The sequence below is a fragment of the Marmota monax genome, unplaced genomic scaffold (assembly GCF_021218885.2).
Source record: "Marmota monax isolate L192 unplaced genomic scaffold, Marmota_monax_Labrador192_F-V1.1 WCK01_AAM20220418_F8-fsc00001, whole genome shotgun sequence".
Classification (NCBI taxonomy): Eukaryota; Metazoa; Chordata; class Mammalia; order Rodentia; family Sciuridae; genus Marmota; species Marmota monax.
In genome coordinates, this window is record NW_026693777.1 from 45,690,197 (window position 1) to 45,712,358 (window position 22,162).

The window sequence follows — 22,162 nt, forward strand, 5'->3', positions numbered from 1 at the left end:
GCCTGAATTCAGTCCCTGGGTCACCTCTTGGCCTAAACACACTTGAGAGGGGTCAGGTCAACTGGCTCATTCCTTCCGGAAGTGCCTTGAAGTTGCCAGGCATTTTGGAGATGCAGATTCTGGTGCAGTGAGACACCAGGATCAATCTCAGGCTAGCCCTCCAGTTGTCCCTATTTGGTGTCCCAAGAGCCATGATGTTGTCCTTTTTCCTAACAAGAATCTGTTAAATCCCTGGACCTGCATAATTCCAGGTAACCTTAATGCTCTCCACCCCAAATCAAATCACCTATACATCAGGTAAAAACTCAGTAAACCTAGCCACTGGGGAGGCTGAGTTCAAGGTTAGCCTGGCAACTTAGCAAGACCCTGTCTCAAAATATAAAATTAAAAAGGGCTAGGATATAGCAGTGGTAGAGTAACCCATGAATAGTGTATGTAAATTATACCTCAATAAAGTTGATCTTTAAATTTGTGCAATAAACTACCAACTCCAACCACAAAAACATTTACCTACCCATCAGGCCTCTCTGCTTCTCTGGGGACAATTTGCTAATTTGACAAACATTGTGGTATAAGTAAAACTAATCTCCTAGGCTGCTTTTTCTTCTCAAATGACATCTGTGACCCTTTTTTATTAAAATTTTTTTTATTTGTTCTAATTAGTTATACATGACAGCAGAGTTCATTTCAATTCATTGTACACAAATGAAGCAAAACTTTTATTTCTCTGGTTGTATACAATGTTGCATCCACCATATGTGCAGTTATATATGTACCTAGGATAATGATGTCCACCTCATTCCACCATCTTTCTTGGCCCCATAACCTCTCTGCTCCCCTTACTCTCCTCTGCCCAATCCAAAGTTCCTCCATTCTCCCCATGCCCTACACATTATGGATCAGCTTCTACTTATCAGAAAGAACATTTGGCCTTTGTTTTTTTGGAACTGGCTTACTTCACTTAGCTTAATATTCTACAACTCCATCCATTTACCTGCAAATGCCATAGTTATTCTCTTTTAATGCTGAGTAATATTCCATTGAGTATATCTACCACAGTTTCTTTATCCATTCATCTGTTGAAGGGCATCTAGGTTGATTCCACAGTTTAGCTATTGTGAGTTGAGCTGCTATGAACATTGATGTGGCTGTGTCACTGTAGTATGCTGATTTAAGTCCTTTGGGTATAGACCAAGGAGTGGGATAGCTTGGTCAAATGGAGGTTCCATTCCAGGTTTTCTAAGGAACTCCATACGGCTTTTCAGATTGGTTTCACCAATTTGCAGTGCCACCAGCAATGTATGACTGTACCTTTTTTCCTGCATCCTTGCCAATACTTATTATTGCTTATTGCTTATATTCTTTCTTTTTCTTTTTTTTTTTTTTTTTTTGTATCAGGTATTGAACTCAAGAGCACTTGACCACTGAGCCACATCCCAATTTAGAGACAAGGTCCCACTGAGCTGCTTAGCACCTTGCCTCTGCTGAGGCTGGCTTTCAACTCATAAACCTTCTGTCTCAGCCTCCTGAGCTGCTGGGATTACAGGCATGCACCACCATGCCTGGCTCTGCTGGTATTCTTGATAATTGCCATTCTGATTAGAGTGAGATGAAATCTTAGAGTATTTTATTTTATTTTATTGTGTGTGTACGTGTGTGTGTGTGTGTGTGTTTTGTTGCTGGGGATTGAACCCAGGACTTTGTGCATGTAAGGCAGGCACTCTACTAACTAAGCTATATCCCCAGCCCCTTAGAGTAATTTTGATTTGCATTTCTCTAATTACTAGAGAAGTTGAACATTTTTTTCATATATTTGTTGATTTATTATATATCTTCTTCTGAGAAGTGTCTATTCAGTTACTTAGCCCATTTAATCATCTGTGACCTGTTGTAAGATTTTCCTCCATTTTAAACTCAAAAGAGAAACTAGAATGGTGAAAAATTGGGGAGAAACTGAACATAGTGGTATATGCCTTATAGATCCATTACTAAGGCTGAAGTAGAAGGATTATTTGAACTGAGGAGTTCACGACCAGCCTAAGCAACATAGTGAGAAAAACCAATCTCAAAAAAAAATTTTTTTTTCAGAAGAACGGGTAACAGGGGAAGATCTTTGCAGAAGGAAGGAAGATAGGGATCTAACATTTATTGGGTGATCATTATGTGTCAGGACTTTGTGTTTTTTGTTTTGTTTTGTTTTTGGTACCAGATATTGAACCCAGGGGCACTTAAACACTGAGCCACATTCCCCCCCCCCCCCCCGCCGCCGCGTTTTGTATTTTATTTAGAGACAGGGTCTCATTAAGACACTGGGATTATAGGCATGGTCCACAGCAGAGGACTTTGTTATTTAATCCTTATGATATTTTTTTAGTGTAGGTATTAATATTCATTCATTCAACACTTATTTATTGAGCACTTACTCTATACCAAGCATTGTAGTAGAGACTTATAATACATCACTGAACAGATTCTTGACTTGGGAAAGCTTGCATTTTAGAACAGAAAGAAACACTAGAAATAAACATAATAAATATAGCAAAGCCCTAAGCAATTTGGGGATACTCTGTCTCAAAAAAGTAAAAAGGGCAGGGGATATGCCTCAGTGGTTAAGTGTCCCTGGGTCCAATCTCCAGTACCAAAAAGCAAACAAAACAAAAATGTGAGTTAATTATTAAACTTAACAAGAGCACTTTTGGTAAAATGGTGGATGAAAGCTTGATTGGAGTACGGTTAAAGAGAATAGTAAATGCCTACAATCCCAGCCGCTTGGGAGGAGGAGGCAGGAGGATCACAAGTTCAAAGCCAGCTTCAGCAATTTAGTAAGGCACTAAGCAACTTAGTGAGACCCTGTCTCCAAATAAAATACAAAATAGGGCTAGGGATGTGGATTAGTGGTCAAGTGCCCCTGAGTTCAATCCCTGGTAACTCCCCCAGCCCCCCAAAAAGAAAAGGTTTTAATTAGGGAGTTATAGCATGTTTATATGCTGATGAAGTTATTTTGGAACCATCTCAAAATCTCTGATGATGGAGGAGAGAGGAAGTTTGCTAGAATGGTGTCCTTGAGTAGTCTAGAAGGGATGGGATCTACTCAGGACTGCCATTAGGTAGGAGTATGAGCAGTTCATCTGCGACAATAGGCAGAGAAAGTGGATGCAGATGCAGAGCTTGGTAGATGTGGGAGTCTATGGAAATTCTTTCCTAAGACATCCATTTTCTCTGTGAATTAGGAAGCATCTGTGAAAAAGAATGAAAATGGAGTGATGGAGGCTGGGGATAAGAAAATAGTATGAAAAAATTGCCTACAAATGTGAGAGAGTGAATGAGTTAGGAATGTGTCAAACACCAAGGACTGATGATAAAAAGAGTAAAAGTTAGAGAAGCTAAATGATTTAACTTAAGGTTGCAAAGCAGAGGTTCTTCTAAAGCTGAGCCTGTGGGCCATAAAACTTAGGAAATCTGTGAACTTGGAAGGGAAAAAGAAAGTCACAACTTTGTTTTCACTAACCTCTAGCAGAAATTTAGCATCTCCTTTGATTATTAATGTAGGCAATAAGCCACGGGTACTGGCAATGTCAGATAGTTTGACTGGATCACTTCATTATGTGACTCCTTAAGTTCATCTCATTATCCAAGCCTTTTCCTGTCTCCTGGGTCTTGGCATATGCTGTTCCTTTTGTCTGTATTTGATTAAAATACATTTGATGCCAGGTACAGTGGTCCTTGCCTATAATCTCAGCAATTCAGGAAAGTGAGACAGGAGGATTGCAAGTTTGAAGCTAATTTACACAACTTAGGGAGACCCTGTCTCAAAAAAATTTTAAAAAGGACTGGAACCAGGTGTGGTGGCACAAAACCTGTAATCTTAGTGGTTTGGGAGGCTGAAGCAGGTAATAATAATTGCAAGTTCAAGCAACTTAGACCTCTCTCAAAATAAAACAAAAAGGGCTGAGAATGTGGTTCTGTGTTTAAGTGCCTCTGGGTTCCATCCCTGATACTATAAATAAATAAATAAACAAATAAATAAGATGCATTTGGATGAAATAATAGAAACCTGACACAAGGCTTCTTAAACAAAAAACACAATGGTTCCCATAGCAGGAAGCTCAGAATAGAAGGAATGCTACAGTTGATATATCCAGTAGCGCGACTACATTATTAAGGACTAAGATTTCAGCAAGCATGGAGGAGCACATCTATAATCCCAGGTTCTCTGGAGGCTGAGGCAGAAGGATTTCGAGTTCAAGGATAGCCTGGGCAACTTTGCAAAACCCTGTCTCAAAAAAAAAAAAAAAAAAAGTACTGGGGAATGTGGCTCAGTGGTTGAATGAACATGTACACAATAACTAGTTTTGGTGGTGGGAGGGACTTTTTCCTCTCCTATTATTCTTTTTTTTTTTTTTAAGAGAGAGAGAGAAAGAGATTTCAATATTCATTATTTAGTTTTCGGCGGACACAACATCTTTGTTTGTAAGTGGTGCTGAGGATTGAACCCGGGCCGCACGCATGCCAGGCGAGCGTGCCACTGCTTGAGCCACATCCCCAGCCCCTCTCCTATTATTCTTTATGCTTGTGTCTTTGTTACTTTTTTTTTTAGTTGTTGATGGAGCTTTATTTTATTTATATGTGGTGCTGAGAATCAAACCCAGTACCTCACACGTGCTAGGCAAGTGCTCTATCACTGAGCCACAACCCCAGCTCCTCTTTGTTACTCTTAACACTTGATTGAAGTTATAATTATACATTGGTTTTCTTTCTTTCTTTCTTTCTTTCTCTCTTTCTCTCTTTCTTTCTTTCTTGGATACAATGTCTTTATTTTACTTTATGTGGTGCTGAGGATTGAACCCAGTGCTTCATGCATGCTAGGCAAACACTCTACCTCTGAGCCACAACCCCAGCCCTTGATTGGTTTCTTTACTTGTGAATTGTCTCTTACACTAAAATGTTGACTACATGAGATCAGAGATCATGTTTATTTTGTTCACTATTTTATATATACATAGTCGTTAGAATAATGTCTGGCAAATAATGATCACGTACTTAATAGTTGATAAAGAAATAAATGAACCCAAGAGTAAATAATACATCTGTCTTTATCCACTCCTCATACAGCCTTTCACAGAATTGCCAAATATAGTTTGAACCTGCCAAAAGAAATATATTTTTGCTATTTCTGTTGCCACCATCCCAGCCCATAGCTATCTTGTCTTACTTGATGTTATACACATATTTTATCTAATTTCCTCCTCTTTGGGAAACAAATTTCACCCCCTCCATTTTTTTTTTAAATAAAACCTATTTCTCTCCTATGGGAGGACAATGGCCAGCGTCTCATTAAGGTCTTCTTCTTCCTACCCAGGATAATCCAAGCCACTCTAAGATTTACAATTCTAAATAATTAGTAAATAACAAAGCACAAATACTCAGAAATATTTACAGAAAGCAAAGACCCTGATAGATTTGGTCCACATGGGTTCTGGAACTAGACAAAGAACAAAATGGCTCAGGTGGTTTATTTAAGGGGGTACATCAAAGGCAGGGATAAGGTTTCAAGGGTGGAGTCTTGCTTCATGATATCTTGCAGTCAGCAGGTTGAGTGGCATCTTGGCAGGTCACACCCATCTCAGGTGATGTGTGGGATCTTTGGCAGAATTTGTGGGGGAAGTTCACCTGCATCAGGTGGTCAATACCTGTGGGGGGTGCCAGGGGGAGTTCCTAGTACCAGATTTATCCCCTCAGGATGCTACTATGTGCAATGGTTCACACACAGCCCACTGATAGCTTGTGACTCTCTCTCCCATACTAATAAAATAATTCTGGTCTTATGGTATTCTGGGGGGACTGATGTTATTAAGTCTTGCCTCATACCTCCCTTCCCCCACAAGGGTAGGCATCTGACCCATTGGATCCCTGTCTTGGGATATTAACCACTGAACCTAAGACTCAGACCCTCCATCTTGGACAAGTTGTGAGGTGTTAAGACAGGTACTATTGATTGCCATTTCCTATTATGTCAAAGAATCTGGGTCTGAGAAAATAAAAACAAGAGACATGGCCAAGCACTACGGTGCACACCTATAATTCCAGTGATTCAGGAGGCAGGAAGATCATAAGTTCCAGGCCAGCCTCAGCAATTTAGGGAGGCCCTAAGCAACTTAGCAAGATCCTGTCTCAAAATAAAAAATGGAAGAGGCTGGGGATGGGGCTCAGTGGATAAGGGCCACTGGGTTAAATTCCTAGTGTCACAAACACGCATACACAGACACACATACTCACAAATTAAGGTCTACAGAGTCTACTCCCTTCATAAAAGTATCAGTACTATTCAGTTACTTCATATTAGGACATGTAGAAGAAAAAAGAGTGTCTTCTTTTAAATTACACTGAAATCTGATCTGGTCCAGAGAGGTGGCACATGTCTGTAATCCCAGAAATTCTGAGGCTGAGGCAGGAGAATGGCAATTTTGCAAAACCCTCAGTAACTCTGCAAGACCTTGTCTCAACCTCCCGCCAAAACAACAAAACAAAACAAACAAAAACCCACCACTGGGTTCAATTCCCAGTACCAAATTATACTCACATCCGTTTTTTAATGGGTAATTATGCTGTGCATCCTGTGAAATATTTTGAATATCATCCTTGCATAGAATCTATTTTTTTCCTTTAAAGCAATTATCAAATCAATTTGCATACACACAGAGATTAAACAAAGAAAGAAAGGAAGATAGAGAGGAAGAGAGAAGGGGAAAAGCATTTAAGTCTTTTCTACTATATGTTCCAGTGTGCAGAGATAGACATTTTGTTCAACATTGTATATCTAATACCTAATTGGCACATCGTTGGTGCACAATAAATATTTGTTGAAAGAATCTCTAATAATACCTCCTGGAAAAATTAGACTGAAGGTGAGGCTCCAGGCTAGGTTCTTTCTTTTATTGCATATTTGTGGCTCTGGGGGTGGAATGCCTTGCCTTGTGCATGCTAGGTAACTGCTCTATTATTGAACTACACCCCCAGCCTCCAAGCTGGGTTCTGACAGGATTGAAAATATATTGGAGCCAGGTGTGGTGGCACATACCTGTAATCCCAGCAACCTGGGAGACTGAAGCAGAAGGATAGCCAAGTTTGAAGCCAACCTCAACAATTTAGTGAGACCCTCCTCAACTTAACCAGACCCTGTCTCAAAATAAAAAATAAAAAGTTCTGGGGTTGTAGCTCAGAAGTAAAGGACCCCTGGGTTCAGTTTCTAGGAAGAAGAAGAAGAAGAAGAGGAGGAGGAGGAGGAGGAGGAGGAATAAATAAACAAATAAATAAATGAAAGAGTCTAGGGTGCAGTGAATTGATAAGAAAAGCCTGGGCTAGGTGCCGTGGCACACATCTGTAAGCTCAGCAGCTTGGGAGGCTCAGACAGGAGGATTGTAAATTCAAAACCAGCCTCACCAATGGTGAGGTGCTAAGCAACTCAGTGGGACCCTGTCTCTAAATAAAATATAAAATAGGGTTGGGGGTGTGGCTCAGTGGATTGAGTGCTTTTGAGTAGTTCATTCCTCACCCACCCACCCCCACCAAAAAAAAAAGTGGTTACAGGGCTGTTCCACTCTTTCACCTATCTGAGCTGCTGAAAGTGACAAGGAGGCAGCAGGTGCCAAAGAGGACTTGTTTCCTCATTCCACACTATTCAACTCATCTCTCTAGCTGGTGTACTTTTTCCCAATGAGGCTGGTTCTGTGGTCTCTCTCTCTATAAATGAGGGTGAGGGTACCCATGCAGCTTGGTGCGACTGGGGAATTGGAGACTAGGAAGCCAGATACTTCATTCTTATGCGTTGTGGTCAGACTGTTGCTGGTGATACCCGTAGGTTTACCCTTCAAGTCCAGTTTTCTCTTTTTCCTTATACTTATTATCTCTAATTTATTCTCTAACTCTGTACCCTGTACTAAGTTTATTGTATTATTTTATTTTATTTATTGGTATTGGTGATTGAAGCCAGTAGTGTTCTACTACTGAGCTACATCCCCAGCCCTTTTTATTTTTATTTTTTGAGACAGGATTTTCCTAAGTTGCCCAGGCTAGCCTTGAATTCATGATCCTCCTGCCTCAGCCTTCTAAGTAGCTGAGATTACAGGTGTGCATCACTGCCACAAAGTCTGGCTTCATTTATATTTGGTACTGAGGATTTGGTATTGGGCACTTTACCACTGACATCCCCCCACCTTTTTTTTTTTTTTTTTGGCACGGAGATTGAATCCAGGACCACTTAACCACTGAGCCCATCTCTAGCCCTTTTATTTTTTATTTTGAGACAGGATCCCACTAATTTTCATAGAGTCTGGTTAAGTTGCTGAGGTTGGCCTTGAACCTGTATTCCTCCTGCCTCAACCTCCCTAGTTTCTGGGATTACAGCTGTGTGCCACCATGCCTATTTAGATATGTGCCAGAGATTTATAGGGCAGGGTCTGATGGATAAAGGGGGAAGGTTGGTGCAGGATGGAAAGATTGGGTGGGAAGAGTAGCAGACAGCCCTACAGTTCTGAGAAACCAGGTGAATGGGTGAATCTCATGAGCAAAAGTTGCTCATTACAAGGATTCAGTGTCTAGTGAGAACAGGCTGGAACTATACCATCTTTGTGCTCAGATCAAACATGGGGGATTTTGCTGCTTCAGAAGCAACCATCTCCAGTCTCCTTCTCTCCTGGGAGTGGGGTGGATACATTATATCCACTCCCTACACACTTATACACTATAACTCTGAAATGACCAGGCAGTTGTTGTTTGTTTGTTTTTTTTTTTTTATGACCTCAGATAAACCAGAGGTTTATCCACTGAGTCACATCACCAGCCCTTTTTATTTTTTATTTTGAAACAGAGTCTTGCTAGGTTGCCTAGGGCCCTGCTAAGTTGCTGAGGCTGGTGTTGAACTTGTGATTCTCCTCAGGCAGGAACTCTTTTTTTTTTTTTTTAAATATTTATTTATTTTTTTTTTTTAGTTTTCGGCGGACACAACATCTTTGTTTGTATGTGGTGCTTAGGATCGAACCCGGGGCACATGCATGCCAGGCGAGCGCACTACCACTTGAGCCACATCTCCAGCCCAGGCAGGAACTCTTGAAGGAGGTCAGGCATTCTTATTTCACAGGAGAAATAGAGGTACAAAGAGAGTAAGTCACTTACCCAAGTTCTCATGGCTAATAAGTGGCAGTGCTGATGCCAAAGATGGTTTGATCCCAAAGCCCACTCTCTGGCCATTAGGCAAAAGATGACTTGTTTTTTAGGGAGACCTGCTATCTATGTTCAGGCTCTGGAATTGGGCATATCTACACGTAACTTGTTGCTCTGCTACATGTCAGCTGTGGCCTTAACTATAGTGGGGAGTCACCCTAGGTATTTATTGACTATTGAGATGAAGTCTTTTTTTAAAATATTTTTTTAGTTGTTGATGGACCTTTATTTTATTTATTTGTATGTGGTGCTGAGAATCGAACCCAGTGCCTCACACATGCTAGGCAAGCACTCTACTGCTGAGCCACAACTCCAGCCCCCAAGATGAAGTTTTATTATGTTGCTAAGACTAGCCTTGAACTCCTGAGCTAAGCTATTTTCCTGCCTCAGCCTCCTAAGAGAGGATCACAGGTGTTTGCCACTGCTCCAGGCTCCGAAGATACTGAGTTCAAATGCAGGTATGTGCTCTCACCTCATTCTGGAGTATATGCCTCTAATGGTTCTTTCCTGTCATCCCAACCCATCTAACTTTTTTCCTAAGCTTTAAGATCTCTGCCTTCAAGACCTGTGTCCTACAGTTTTCCAGGATCTCCTATAATTCCTTCAGTTTAGCCTCCCTACAGTGCAGAAATTTCAAACAGTTTAGTTTTTCCTTCTTTCTCTCCATGTTCTTTTAGGTAGCCAAAAACTAGGCCCCTGAACTGGGCATGAGTGTGGTAAAGCCATTGCTTGAGCAAAGTGGGGAAAAGAGAAACACCTCCACGTTTTTGTTGTAACCCCTTATTACTATAGTTTGAGAAAAGGGAAAAAATAGAGACTGGGGTGGTGGTGGTCTTTTTACTGGTCTTTTTACTCAAAGTCTGAATCTTTCTCTGAGGTCTGTGAGGGAGTAGATTAAGTCATGGATAGAAAGGCATGTTATTTATCTATTGCTCCATAAAAAATAACAAAACTTAGTGACTTAAGCTTACCAAATTTTATTATACCACATTTTTTTTTGTGGATTAGGAACTCAGAAGAGGCCTACTGGGTGATTCTGGCACATGGGGGTCCTCACATGAGGTTGCAGCCATCTAAGGTTTGCCTGGGGCTAGAGAATCCTCTTCCAAGTTCACGTATGTGTATATCAGCAAGAGGCCTTAGTTTCTCCCCACAAAGCTATTGATTTGAGGCCTCAGTTCTTCATCACTGGGAAGAACATCATGACATGTCAGCTGGCTGTCCTGAGAACCAGAGATTAAAGAGTAGAGCAGAAGCCATAATATCTTTTATGATCTAGCATTGGAATTGACACACCATTCCTTTCGACATATTCTATCAGTTATGTAGACCACCTCAGAGTGGGAGGATACTGCACAACAGTGTGACTATCACGAGGAAGAGATCACTGGGAGTCATCTCAGAGACTAGCTACCACAGGAGCAGAAGGACCTGAAAAAGGAAGAGGAGCTGGGCATGGTGCATATCAGTAATCCCAGCAGCTGAGGCAGGAGGTTGCAGGTTCAAGGTTAGTCTCAGCAATTTAGCAAGATCTTATCTTTAAAGAAAAAAAAAAAAAGGCAGGTTCCAGATTCAGAACCTTTGACAATGACATTTTTAAAATTTTTTTTATAGTAGATGGACACAGTATCTTTATTTAGTTTTTATGTGGTGCTGAGGATCGAACCCAGTGCCTCACACCTAGGCAAGCACTCTACCACTGAGCTATATATCCCCAGCCTAGACAATGACATTATTTTGATCTAAATAATATATTTCATTTTTATTGCATTTGTTATATAGTTTCTTTTGTGGGGAAGTGACATTCATTTAAAATTTACTATAGGAATATGAAGTTTCATTTTTATCCTTTATTAAAGACATCGATACACAAATATTAATAACACCGAGTAGGTCAGGTGATACTTGGGTATAAAAGAAATTGATGGTTCTGACTGAGGGTTAATGCCTCCCATCAGTCCTATACTGAGAAGCCAGTATAGAGTTCCAGCTTCAACTCAGTTCTGCTGTGGGTGCTAGTTGGGGAGAATCAAAGTTTACAACCACTCCTTTCCTACGTTCTTAAGCATTTTTCCTTTATCCAGTGAACTTTCCAGGTGTGGTAAGCAGTCTTGTAGGAACTAAGAATGAGGAGATTACTTTTAGCTTCCAGTTCTGTTCAACTGTCTTAAAAACCAGAGGGAATATGGATACTGTCTGTGTATCCCCTAATGCAACACTGTAGTTTGTGATTTTGGGTCTTCCGAAATTCCAAGATACTTCATCTTCACGTTGAAAGTTTCTTTCAGTAAGCTGGAGGTGTAACTCTGTGGTACAACGTGTGAACACAGGAGCCCTGTATTCAATTCCCAGCATTGGAAAAAAAAAAATTCTGTGGTAAAATAAGCAGGACCAAAGTTTTAGAACATAATGGATGTGGCTGAGGTTTTCTACCCTGCAGGTTTTTAGGAGGGGGATAAATGTGGTTGGGATGGGGTTTCCGAATTGTGTTTTGTTATGTGTTCTTCTAGCGCGGTGAACCCAAGTGTACAAATAAGTGACCGGGGGAGGAAAAATGTCCTCAGTAACAGGACCAAGTTTAGTTGCAGAACCCTGATACCTCAGAGCTAGACGAACCACCTAGACTCCACGAAACCCCGCCCTTCGTTTCCTAACATTCCTTCACCGCAAGTTTGTCATTACCTCAAACTGTCCCTGCATTAGGTCACTTTGCCCGGTCACGTGCTCTGGCTCGCGGGAGCGCCACATCGCCAGCCGCACCCCTCCAGCCGCACCCCTCCACCCCCACCCTACCCACGTGACCCGGCCTAGTTTCTCCGTCCCGGTCCAGCGCTTCGCCCGGGAAACCCCGCCCCACGCTGCGCGCTCCGCCTGCGGACCTCCGCTTCTTATCCGCCCCGGCTAGCGCGTGGCCTGGGCTCCACGTGTTTTTTCCTGCCCAATGAGAGTCGGCGCCCGGGCGTGAAGGGGCGGGGAGGAAAGGGACGACTTGGTTACGTTGCGAGAAGGGGGCGGGGCCTGCAACGTCGGACAGAACGAGGGGACGCAACGGAGGCAGGCCGAGCCGCTGCCGTCGCCATGACCCGTGAGCACCGAGCCCCTTTCCTTTTGCCCTTTTATTTCCGTTCGTTCTATACTTGTCGGCAGATTCGTCGGCCTTGACTTCCCCTGAGCTGCCCAGCGAGGCCCTTCTCCGGGAGCGTTCTTTAGCTGCTCTCAGGCTTGGAGCCCGGAATCGAACCCTTTGCCCACCGCCACTTCTCGAGACCACCCCCCCGCCCTTTCGTTAGGAATCGGCCCTCCCTGACCTTCTGCGGTCTGAGAAGCCTTATGTTGGCGTGATAGGCCCCGGAGCCTCCTACTCCTGACACCAGCCCATCCCCCACGGACCCAAACCCACCATCTGTCTGGGCCCCTACGCCACCCTCAAACTCAAAACACGCCTCCCGCAGGCTCCTCGGACTGACCGTCCTCACTCCCCTGCAGTTTGACCTGCCCCGTGGCACCTTCCTTCCCCATCCCCCAGCAGCCAAGGCCCCGAAATGGGTCGGTGCCGAGGTCAGGGGATGCCAGTGTTGGATCCTTCTTGCCCGGGATGGAGGCAAAGAGTGTATGTCCAAACAGTCCCGGCGTCTCACTTTTTACCTTCTTTCCTTAGGCGGTAACCAGCGTGAGCTCGCCCGCCAGAAGAATATGAAAAAGCAGAGCGACTCGGTTAAGGGAAAGCGCCGAGATGACGGGCTTTCGGCTGCCGCCCGCAAGCAGAGGTAGCCCCAGGGAGGGGAGGGGATAGGGGAGACCTGGGGGAAACGGGTTATATCAGGAAAAAGAGCTACCTTAGGACTTGAATCTGGACTAGGCGTGAGAGGCAGAGCGTTATTGCTTCCTCTAGGGTTTTATTTCCTCTCCACCCTCCAAATTGTTAGTTCACAGCCTTGCAGGAAGGGACTGGGGTAGAAGACTTCCCTAAGTCTCATTTTTTGAGTGCCCCTGGGTGACCTTAAGGGCAAGGGCAGGGAGCTTTACATTTCAAGCACAGTTGTGGTTATGACAGCCCAGTAGTTTTGTCCCTCCTTGCTGTTAGTTTCTCCTCCCTTTTCCCAACTTTCTCACTGGTGTTGCTGGGTGTGGTACTCAGCACAGAATAGAGCACCTTGGGCCTGTGTGGCCAGACTTCTGACCCTTTGGGCAACAGCCAGATGGAGACTGATTGCCTTTTGAGCCTCAGCTCTATTTCTCTTGTTCTCCTAGGGTGGGAATACAGCAGCCACATGCTGAACTTTGTCCCATCCAATACCATCTTATCCTTTGTGCCCTTCATCCCCTGCATCTTGTCCTTTTTGCCCTCTGGTACCTCCCAGTGCCCCATCATCTCTACCCCCAGGGACTCGGAGATCATGCAGCAGAAGCAGAAAAAGGCAAACGAGAAGAAGGAGGAACCCAAGTAGCTTTGTGGCTTCGTGTCCAACCCTCTTGCCCTTCGCCTGTGTGCCTGGAGCCAGTCCCACCATGCTCGCGTTTCCTCCTGTAGTGCTCACAGGTCCCAGCACCGATGGCATTCCCTTTGCCCTGAGTCTGCAGCGGGTCCCTTTTGTGCTTCCTTACCCTCAGGTAGCTTCTCTCCCCCTGGGCCACTCCTGGGGGTGAGGGGGTTACCCCTTCCCAGTGTTTTTTATTCCTGTGGGGCACACCCAAAGTATTAAAAGTAGCTTTGTAATTCCTTGAGCGCCTGGTTTGACTGGGGATTTGGGGGGATATGGGGATGGAGGAATGACTGTCCTTTCCCACCAAAAAGGGAGAGCTCTTTTAAGAATTGAGGATATGTAGATTCAATAAGTAAAATATCACAGAAGAAGCCTTTATTTTACTATGACAACTAGACAAATATTCCGGTTATATGGTAGAGAAATCCTCTAAAAAGTATAGAGACTTCTTTTCTGTGATTTTTAATTAAAACATTTTTTGTTGTTTTGTTCCCCACCCAGACCTTGAACACCATCCCAAGGATGGAGTTAAGGGCCTAAGTGGGAAGATTCCGAGACCTAAGTTTATGCCTCTCTTCCTCATTCTTCCTCAGTTTGTTCGACTGCTTGAAAGTTGGCCAAAAAAATTCTGCTGCTTACCGACTTCCCGTAGTCAGCTGCTCTCAAGTGTTCACATTCTCTTCTGTTCTGTCATTCCTCGTGGAATGAGGGTGGTTTTTGTCTTTCTGCTTCCCTTGACCTCACGATCAGGGTTAAAACCTGGGGTAGCCTCTGTGCTCCTTTCTTTCTTGGCCCTGGTATGTTCTGGGCTTCTTGTACTCCTGTGCCCAGGGTTGAACTGCTTATTTTTCTTTTTATCTCCAAGGGCAGATCCAAGTCTTCAGTCCTTGTTGGTCTCTGTACCCCCACTCCCACCCCCACCCCAAGCTCAGGAACCAGGAAAGGGCTGGTGCCGCACTGTCTACTGGGATTAGCAGTGGTTCCTGCAGCTGCTGATTTGGGAGTTAGGATCTTGAACTGGTGTGAAGACATAACGGTAGCTCTAGTGAGTCAGAAACTCTGCCCAGGGCATTAGGGTGTGTATGAACACTTCTTCCAATTCCGACATAGTATTAACTTAAGCCTAGAGGTCAGTAACTCCATTTGTGTTCCTGAGGGTACTGAGCTGGACTGGTCAGCTCCTCTGAGCCAAGACTAGAGATATAATCTGAAGGAAATCCCTTTTTGTTAAAAGGACTTAGACTGGAGGCTATTATCTGGTAATACTGATGCCATATGGTAGTGTTTCCTGAAGGTAAGCCGGGGCTTGGGGTCCTGGGTGGGGGTCCAACAGAGTGGTGCCAGTAGCAGGCCCAAATAGAGTAGTACACAGGCCCAGCATGAGGCAACCTTGACCCAGAATGTGGCCCAGCTACCCTTGGTGAAGGTCTTTTCCAGTTCTGCTCCCTCATAGCTGTGGAACCAAAGACTGTTGTTAAAGATATTCAGGGCCCTAGCCTTTAGATCTACCTCCCCTCAGATCATGGAAGACCTATGTATGTCTCCTGAGAACCCTTTGGAATGGCCTTGAATTGTTCTTTCCTTAAAATAGCTAGGTTTTCAGGAGAGTATCTCCAGCCCATCTCCATCCTACCTGAACCAGTTGGTAAGGGTAACCATGACGTAGAGTGAAGCAAGGAAGAAGACGAAGTGGAAGGCAGAATAGCTGTAGGAAAGATGCTGGGCTTGCAGTGGTGATGCTTGAGGGGTCTCTTGGTCAGTTGGCTGGGTTGCCCCATCCGTTTGCCCTGCAGAGAAGGAAGAGCTGCTGGCAAGCAGTGCTGCTGGAATACCTGTTCCCTCCTCCCCCAGCTACTTAAGGAAGGTTCTGGAGGGCTCTTTGATTTCTGTCATTTCTTAGGATTCCTCACTTGACACTCACCATCCCCTGGCTCCACTGTTTCTGGGCAGCAGAAACAGAGTGAGGGTTTCTGCAAAACAAAAGGCAGCATGTTTTGGAATGAATGAGGGTGTTAATCTAGGAAATTTCCCTTTGAAAAATTGGTCTAGTGTAAGAAATGGAGGCATATCTGGGTTCAAATTATAGCTCTGGCATATTAAATGGCTATGCAAACTTTGGTAAGATGTTTAATCTTTTGTGCCTCAGTTTCTCCATTTGTAAAATGGAGCAAATACCTACCTCACAGGGTTGTTGTGAGGATTAAATTAAATGAGATATGTATGTAAAGTATCTAGCACAGTGCTTAGCACATTTTGGGTACTCAATAAAAGGTAACAGCAGCTAGAATCTGAGCATTCTGGGTAGAGGTTGGTAGGATGTGTGTCTGTCTGTCTGTTTTGGGGGAGGGATGATGGGGATACTGAGCTCTTGAGCCTCACCTGGAACTCATAGCTGTAAACCTTGATGATCCACAAGGGCCCAAATACCTCAGCCAGGTAGGAAGCCTCATTGCTGAGAAATAAGAGAGTTCTCAAGCTGGTCCAAATAGAAGGGATTGTTTGGGGACATTATTGCCAACTAATCTGCTGGTAACCCTCATGAGGGTGCTGTGGTCCCTGAACTGCTTTTCAACGAATTTAGGAATCTGTGTGAGGGCCCTAAAATCTTAAAATCTGCACATACTTTTAAATTCTCAAGTCACTCCCCACCCCACCCCCTTCATCTCATAAAGATCATCTGACAGTGCTATTCTTAGAAACTGTCCCTGTTCATGGGGAGCTTTTCTCATTCTAGCCTTGCTAAAAAGTTTAAATAAACCATGGTTCTAGACATTCTCCTGACTCTCTTCCCTTGTCCTGGGCATTCTCCCTCTGATCATTTTTTCCCCTTCACACCTTTACGTACCAAGCAAAAAGCACACAAGCATACATAATGCCAGCGCTCAACACTGCTAGTGAGGTATCTGATATTGGGGGTTCCATTTTATTCAGGCCAGGCAGGCACAGGGTGAGATTCTGTCCTTGAAGGATTACTGAAGAAGGGTAACAGAAGAGAAAGGTGTTAAGAACAAAGAGCTGGGTATTTGGCAGGAGCAAAAAAAGTTTTAAGCACTGGTTGTCCTGGTCTACAGGACCTTACCTCTCTCTGGAGGACGGCTGGACAGTGCAGAGAAGGTCAGATACATGATATAGCAGCTGATGATAGAGGCTTGTAGAAGGCCAGAGCGGGGTTGCTCTGTGGAGAATAGGTATTGCTTTAGTCTACAGGATTGTAATTTTCTTAACTCCTACCCCCACATCCACTTCTTTCTCCCATAACTGGAGGGAAGGAGATTCCTTTTAGGAATCCTTTAGGAAGGCTAAGGAATTTGGTAGAATACTGGAAGAACATGCCACCCTACCCCCAAATCTGGAATGTTGTAGGGCATATACCCACTGAGGCGGATGCAAGGAGCGATGGAGAGGAAGGAGAGGAGGCCACAGAAGCAAAGGTGCATACTAAGCAGCATCTTGTTAAGAAGGCAACCAGCTGGGTGTGTGTAGTGTTGGAATAGGAGCATAGCTCCCAACCCCGCCATGCTGTAGAATCCTAGGGTAGCCAGCAGCACAGCTAGGAACCAGCTGCAGTCTTGGGCTGCACCTGTCTGCCTAAGGAGGGGGAGGTGGGCAATGGTTTAGAGCTCCAACTCTTGTTTTTACCCATTACTTTTCCCCTTCTTGCAGAAGACTGGTGTGATTACTCATCCCATCCAGAGTCATCACACTCTTTAATTAAATTTATTTTTTTTGTACTGGGGATTGAATCCAAGGGCACTCAACCACTGAACCACATCCCCAATCCTTTTCATTTTTTGAGACAGGGTCTCACTGAGTTGCTTAGTACCTTGCTAAATTGCTGAGGCTGGCTTTTGAATTTGTGATCTTCCTGCTCAGTCTGCCCAGGTGTATACTACCGCACCAGGACATTCTTGAATTTTTGATACTGCTTATTGGGAAGCCCAGTGATCTGTTATGTCCTTTACCCAGCCTTTTATTGTTAGGACTAGTGTATTTTAAGTTGTTCATGCCTGTAATCCCAACTACCCCTCTCCCCCTACTTGGGAGGCTGAGGCAGGAAGGTTGTAACTTCCAGGCTAGCCTGGGTGTCTTAACAAGACACAATCAGAAAGGGTTGTGGGTGTAGCTCAGTGGTAGAGGAACCCTGGGCTAGATCCTCAGTACTGCAAAAAAGAAAAAAAAAATTAATGCATGTTAATTGTACAAATTAACGGGATTCATTTTTACATTTTCATACATGTGGTTTGATTTGTGTCTCCCCTCTCTGCTGTCTTTTGCCTCTCCCCCATCCACTTGCCCTTCCCTAATAGTTTGCTCAGCCTTTTGGAATTCAGTAATGCCAGACAGCCTTTCCAGAAAGAGCCTTTAGGGTTATGTGCCCCCATACCAGTTCTTGTTCCAGGAATGGGCAAAGGCTGTAATAAGCACCAACTGTAGTAGGATGAATGTGAAGCCTCCGCAGATGCCAATGTAATGCCAGGCTGCAAGATGGACACCAGGGAGAGAATGTAGCTGGTCATATATATCACTGCTTCTCTTCCTACCCACTCTTCATGTTAGCCTTTAGCCTACTGCTGATTGGGGTGTGAGATGGTATACCTGGGAGGAGATGCTCATCAGGGATGCAGAAGGCAGCAGCACAGAGACCTAACAGGAACAGCACCTTGAGGAACCAGAAGCTGGTTAGGAGGGAGAGAGAAAACCAGACTTAGAAAAAATAAAGGAGAGTGAATAGTGCCTAATGGGAAATAAAGCAAAAATATGGAAAGTATAAGTAAAGGAAGGGAGGGAACAGGCCCACTGCACTTTAAATTTGAATTCAAAGTCACCTAATAACATCTAGGCAATGTTTTATACTTTACAAATGGTTTGCATACAATACCCTCGTTGTTATCTCCACATGAGAGACTCAAAAGAGGATAAGTATCTGGCTTATGGTCACACAGCAAGAACAGTGGAAGCAGGGACTTAAACCTGTTTTTTGTATTTTTACAGTGTTATTCATCCAGGAATTTCCTTTACCCACCTTGTATCTACTTTCTTCTGTCCCCTCCCTGCCCAAAAAGTACACACAAACCTGTTATGCAGCTGTGCCCGTGGGCTGGTAGGGGAGTGGAGGTGGACCAGTAGCACAGCCTGTAGCAGGTGGAAGGTGGCGGTTCCTGCACATATTCGATACACAGCCCCAGAGCCACTGAGCACTGGACAGGCAGAATGACCAAACAGGTGGGAACACAACCCCGAGGGCATCTGGATCTGAAGGGAGGGTGAGAAATAGCACGGCAAATCAATTCAAGCTAGGTACCTAGTTCTCACTGGTATCTCCACTGCTTTGCTCCCTGCCCCCAATCCAAATTTTGTCTATTTCAGCATTTCTCATATTTTCCCACCTTGCAACCTATCACCTTCCACTTACCCCATGTGCCTCACCCCAGACCCTTTCCACCACTGTCCTTGACAGCAGGAGGCAGCAAACTGCTGAGGCCCCTACATGAAGGAGGATGTAGAACAGGCGGCTACAAGTAGACTCTGTGAGAGAGGGCCTCCTAGAGTGGCAGCCGCTGGTACAAGGAACAGTGCCACAGCAGGACATCTGGGGATAGACCAGATACAGGGCAACAAGGTGATTTGCTGAGGAAAGGCAAACATTAATGTGTATGTGAGTTAACCCATGAGGTTGAAATCCAAAAATTTCCCTTCCCTTCCCTTTTCCATAGGAATTCTCAATTTGATTCTGAGCTATTTAGGATTGTCTTCCAATGACCACCAGTAAGGCTTTCATCACAGAGCTTGTGTGCAGGCTTAAGCTATTGACCTTTCCCTAGACCTAAAACAACTGGGGCTGAGAACATGGGAAAAGAGGTTTGCCAATTACTGAGGCAAAGAATAGAGATTATAGAGAAGAAAAGAATGCCTATCTTTATTGGCTTCTACAGGTTTTCCAACCCAGCTTCAGCCATCCTATGCTTTCAATTTTTCAGACAGTCCTTGCTTAAGGGAGTTTTCAAGCCTACGTGCCCATACTGGGTGTGGTGGTGGTGTATTCCTATAATCCCAACAGTCTGAGAGACTGCAACAGGAGGATCACAGGAGATCACAAGATCAAGGATTCAGCAGTTTAGACCCTGAGCAACTTTGTGTCTCAAAAATATAGAAAGGGCTGGGTTAAGTGCCCCTGAGTTCAATCCTTGGTACCAAAGAAAATAAATAAAAATCAAGCCTATGTGCCCATTCATCCTCTCACCTGACAGAAGGGGGTTTTCACTATGACTCCACTGTGCTGCTGTGCTAGGCCCACGGAGGTGCTGGGACCTGTGGTGGACTTTGCACCCACCATCTTTGTCCCAGGGATTAGGCCTAGGTCCACCAGATGGAGAGTAGATGAGAAAGTAGCAGCTTCTTCGGACTTCAGCCCATTGGACTGTTGCTTTGCTGGGGCTGGTCGCCCAGTCCAAAGACCAATGGGGACATCAGGAAAAGAACACAAATCTCCAGAAAGTGGTAAATACAAATGCCCTTGTGAAGGTGCTTTCTTCTCAGGGCCTCACACCTAAGGCCACTCAGACTGTTTTACCTAGATTAGGGAGTAGCTTCCTGGGGATTAGCATCCTTAATAGGGTTAGGATTAGACATCTTCCATCCTGGTTGGACACAGTTCCTGGTGTGCAGTGGGGGGATTATTCCTGGATAATGAAGAGGGAAGGATGTCAACCGGGGTGGTCTGGAGTGGTGACAGATTAGGTCTAAAAGAAAGCCTTGCCGGAAATACTGTACAAACCCGAAAAGAAGTCTGTTAGACGAATTCCTTTCCTCGCTGAAGCTTCTAGAACTGGGGTTATGAAGAGGGTGTGGTCCAGCGTAGGCCCCGCCCTTTCACTGGGCGGAAGTTACTGTCACCGGATGTTATCATGAAGCCGGGCTCTGCGGCGGCGTGGTGAGATCAACATGGCGACCGAGGGGGACGTGGAGCTGGAGTTGGAAACTGAGACCAGCGGCCCCGAACGGCCCCCCGAGAAGCCACGGAAGCATGATAGTGGTGCGGCGGACCTGGAGCGGGTCACCGACTATGCGGAGGAGAAGGAGATCCAGAGTTCCAATCTGGAGACGGTAAGGTTGACCGGGAGTGTGTCCGGGTGGTTTGAGCAGAGGGACCCCTGTAGGTAGAAGCCTGCGTTCCACCTGGGAATATAGCTCAGTTGATTGAGTGCTTTGCTAGCATGCATAGGGACCTGGGATTAATTGGCAACTCACTTAGGAAGTCCTTCGTTTGCTCAAAAGAACTTGATAGAAATTGGGCCTCAGGTGCACAGAATTGAATTAAACAGCACCTGGCAGCACTTCTTCGTGGAAGAAAAACATGTATAGCCTTGTGGCGGTTGTGCTGAGCGGTTCCGATCCTCTATGCTTTCCTATAGGCTATGTCCGTGATCGGAGATAGAAGGTCTCGGGAGCAGAAAGCCAAACAAGAACGGTAAGTCTTAAGTGCGAAGCCATTCTTACCAGTTGCTATTTATGCCCCCAACAAAAATAAAACCACAGTTAAGCCTTTGGTGCCGTCTTTTAACTCTATTCACCAGTTCCTGCAGATCGAGGGTTTACAACCTGGGTTCCTAGGAGTTTATGGTTGAGGTAGAGAATGAGGACTAATGTACATGAATATTTTCAGGGAGAAGGAACTGGCAAAGGTCACTATCAAGAAAGAAGATCTGGAGTTGATAGTGAGTAGTAATGCCAAACTAGTGTATGGGCAGGGGAGGTTCTGCTTAATTTGGGTTGTTTCCTGAAATACGTGGAGTCAAGTTTAATGGCACATTGATGTCTCTGGGAAGACCTAGTCAACACGTAATTTATCCTTTTCCTGCAGATGACAGAGATGGAGATTTCTCGAGCAGCAGCAGAGAGGAGCTTGCGGGAACACATGGGAAACGTGGTGGAGGCTCTTATTGCTCTGACCAACTGATGTGTACTTTTTCAGGCATATTTACAGGGTTAACTTATTGCAATAAAGACTTTTTTTTGCAGTTTTGTCATCTTGGATCAAGTGTATTTATATATAGTTTTTGTTGTAGGGAACTTAGGATGGAGTATACGGAATTAAAGCGATCCCTCCTTCCAGAAGACTTTTTTTTGGTAGTGTTGGGTAGGAATTGGACCCAGGGATTTGTGCATGTGAGGCAAGCACTGTACCAACTGAGCTATACCCCCAGTCCCCTCCAGAACACTTAATGAATCTGACCCTTAGCAGTATTCAGAGTACATTTGGAGTCTCAGCAGAGTTAGTGTACCCAAAGTCACATGTCTCCAGGATAGCTTATGAATAGTTAGGAAGGACAGGCACATCCTAGGAGCCACTGTATGGGTAGGAGTAATCCAAACCAGTTCATAGGCCTCTGGAGTTGGAATTTTAAATATCTAAGGTGTGAATGTGGGAAGAGTAGACATCTAATAAGGTTATTTTAAGA

The 22,162-nt window shown here is 44.5% G+C and overlaps 3 protein-coding genes across 6 annotated transcripts; 2 read left to right on the forward strand and 1 right to left on the reverse strand.

The window, feature by feature from the left end:
- The first annotated feature begins 12,169 nt into the window (after window positions 1-12,169).
- Window positions 12,170-13,939, forward strand: Serf2 (small EDRK-rich factor 2). Of its 2 annotated transcripts, none has more exons than XM_046461210.2 (3): window positions 12,170-12,304; window positions 12,878-12,986; window positions 13,581-13,939. In XM_046461210.2, exons 1-3 carry the CDS (start codon window positions 12,298-12,300, stop codon window positions 13,864-13,866), a joined length of 402 nt encoding a protein of 133 aa, XP_046317166.1. In that variant the 5' UTR covers window positions 12,170-12,297; the 3' UTR covers window positions 13,867-13,939. The 2 variants fall into 2 exon arrangements, with proteins under 2 accessions (XP_046317166.1, XP_046317167.1); XM_046461211.2 differs by having other exon boundaries at window positions 12,171-12,304; window positions 13,604-13,807.
- A 117-nt stretch (window positions 13,940-14,056) lies between these two features.
- Window positions 14,057-20,373, reverse strand: Serinc4 (serine incorporator 4). 2 transcript variants are annotated; one of them, XM_046461209.2, is made up of 10 exons: window positions 19,945-20,373; window positions 19,117-19,293; window positions 18,778-18,956; window positions 18,300-18,379; window positions 18,088-18,181; window positions 17,080-17,291; window positions 16,083-16,155; window positions 15,625-15,673; window positions 15,337-15,490; window positions 14,057-15,156 (listed from the first exon to the last, which is right to left on the reverse strand). In XM_046461209.2, the coding sequence occupies exons 1-10, from the start codon at window positions 20,035-20,037 to the stop codon at window positions 14,834-14,836; spliced, it is 1,434 nt and encodes a 477-aa protein (XP_046317165.1). In that variant the 5' UTR covers window positions 20,038-20,373; the 3' UTR covers window positions 14,057-14,833. The 2 variants fall into 2 exon arrangements, with proteins under 2 accessions (XP_046317165.1, XP_046317164.1); XM_046461208.2 differs by adding exons at window positions 16,549-16,675; window positions 16,783-16,878 and having other exon boundaries at window positions 14,057-16,155.
- A 123-nt stretch (window positions 20,374-20,496) lies between these two features.
- On the forward strand, window positions 20,497-21,721 carry Hypk (huntingtin interacting protein K). Of its 2 annotated transcripts, XM_046461212.2 has the most exons (4): window positions 20,497-20,807; window positions 21,116-21,171; window positions 21,367-21,418; window positions 21,565-21,721. In XM_046461212.2, the coding sequence occupies exons 1-4, from the start codon at window positions 20,646-20,648 to the stop codon at window positions 21,658-21,660; spliced, it is 366 nt and encodes a 121-aa protein (XP_046317168.1). In that variant the 5' UTR covers window positions 20,497-20,645; the 3' UTR covers window positions 21,661-21,721. The 2 variants fall into 2 exon arrangements, with proteins under 2 accessions (XP_046317168.1, XP_046317169.1); XM_046461213.1 differs by lacking the exons at window positions 21,116-21,171; window positions 21,565-21,721 and having other exon boundaries at window positions 20,614-20,807; window positions 21,367-21,426.
- The last annotated feature ends 441 nt before the right edge of the window (window positions 21,722-22,162 follow it).

Bases quoted from the DNA above. Each gene is read 5' to 3' on its own strand.
- Hypk (XM_046461212.2), top strand. From the start codon at position 20,646: ATGGCGACCGAGGGGGACGTGGAGCTGGAGTTGGAAACTGAGACCAGC. The intron at 21,172-21,366 runs GTAAGTCTTAAG...GAATATTTTCAG, and splicing joins CAGAAAGCCAAACAAGAACG to GGAGAAGGAACTGGCAAAGG. The intron at 21,419-21,564 runs GTGAGTAGTAAT...CTTTTCCTGCAG, and splicing joins AAGAAGATCTGGAGTTGATA to ATGACAGAGATGGAGATTTC.
- Serf2 (XM_046461210.2), top strand. The intron at 12,987-13,580 runs GTAGCCCCAGGG...GGTACCTCCCAG, and splicing joins GCTGCCGCCCGCAAGCAGAG to TGCCCCATCATCTCTACCCC.
- Serinc4 (XM_046461209.2), bottom strand. From the start codon at position 20,037: ATGGTGGGTGCAAAGTCCACCACAGGTCCCAGCACCTCCGTGGGCCTA. The intron at 18,380-18,777 runs GTTTGTGTGTAC...CCTCCTAACCAG, and splicing joins CGGGCACAGCTGCATAACAG to CTTCTGGTTCCTCAAGGTGC. The intron at 15,491-15,624 runs GTGAGTGTCAAG...CCTTCTCTGCAG, and splicing joins AACAGTGGAGCCAGGGGATG to GGCAAACGGATGGGGCAACC.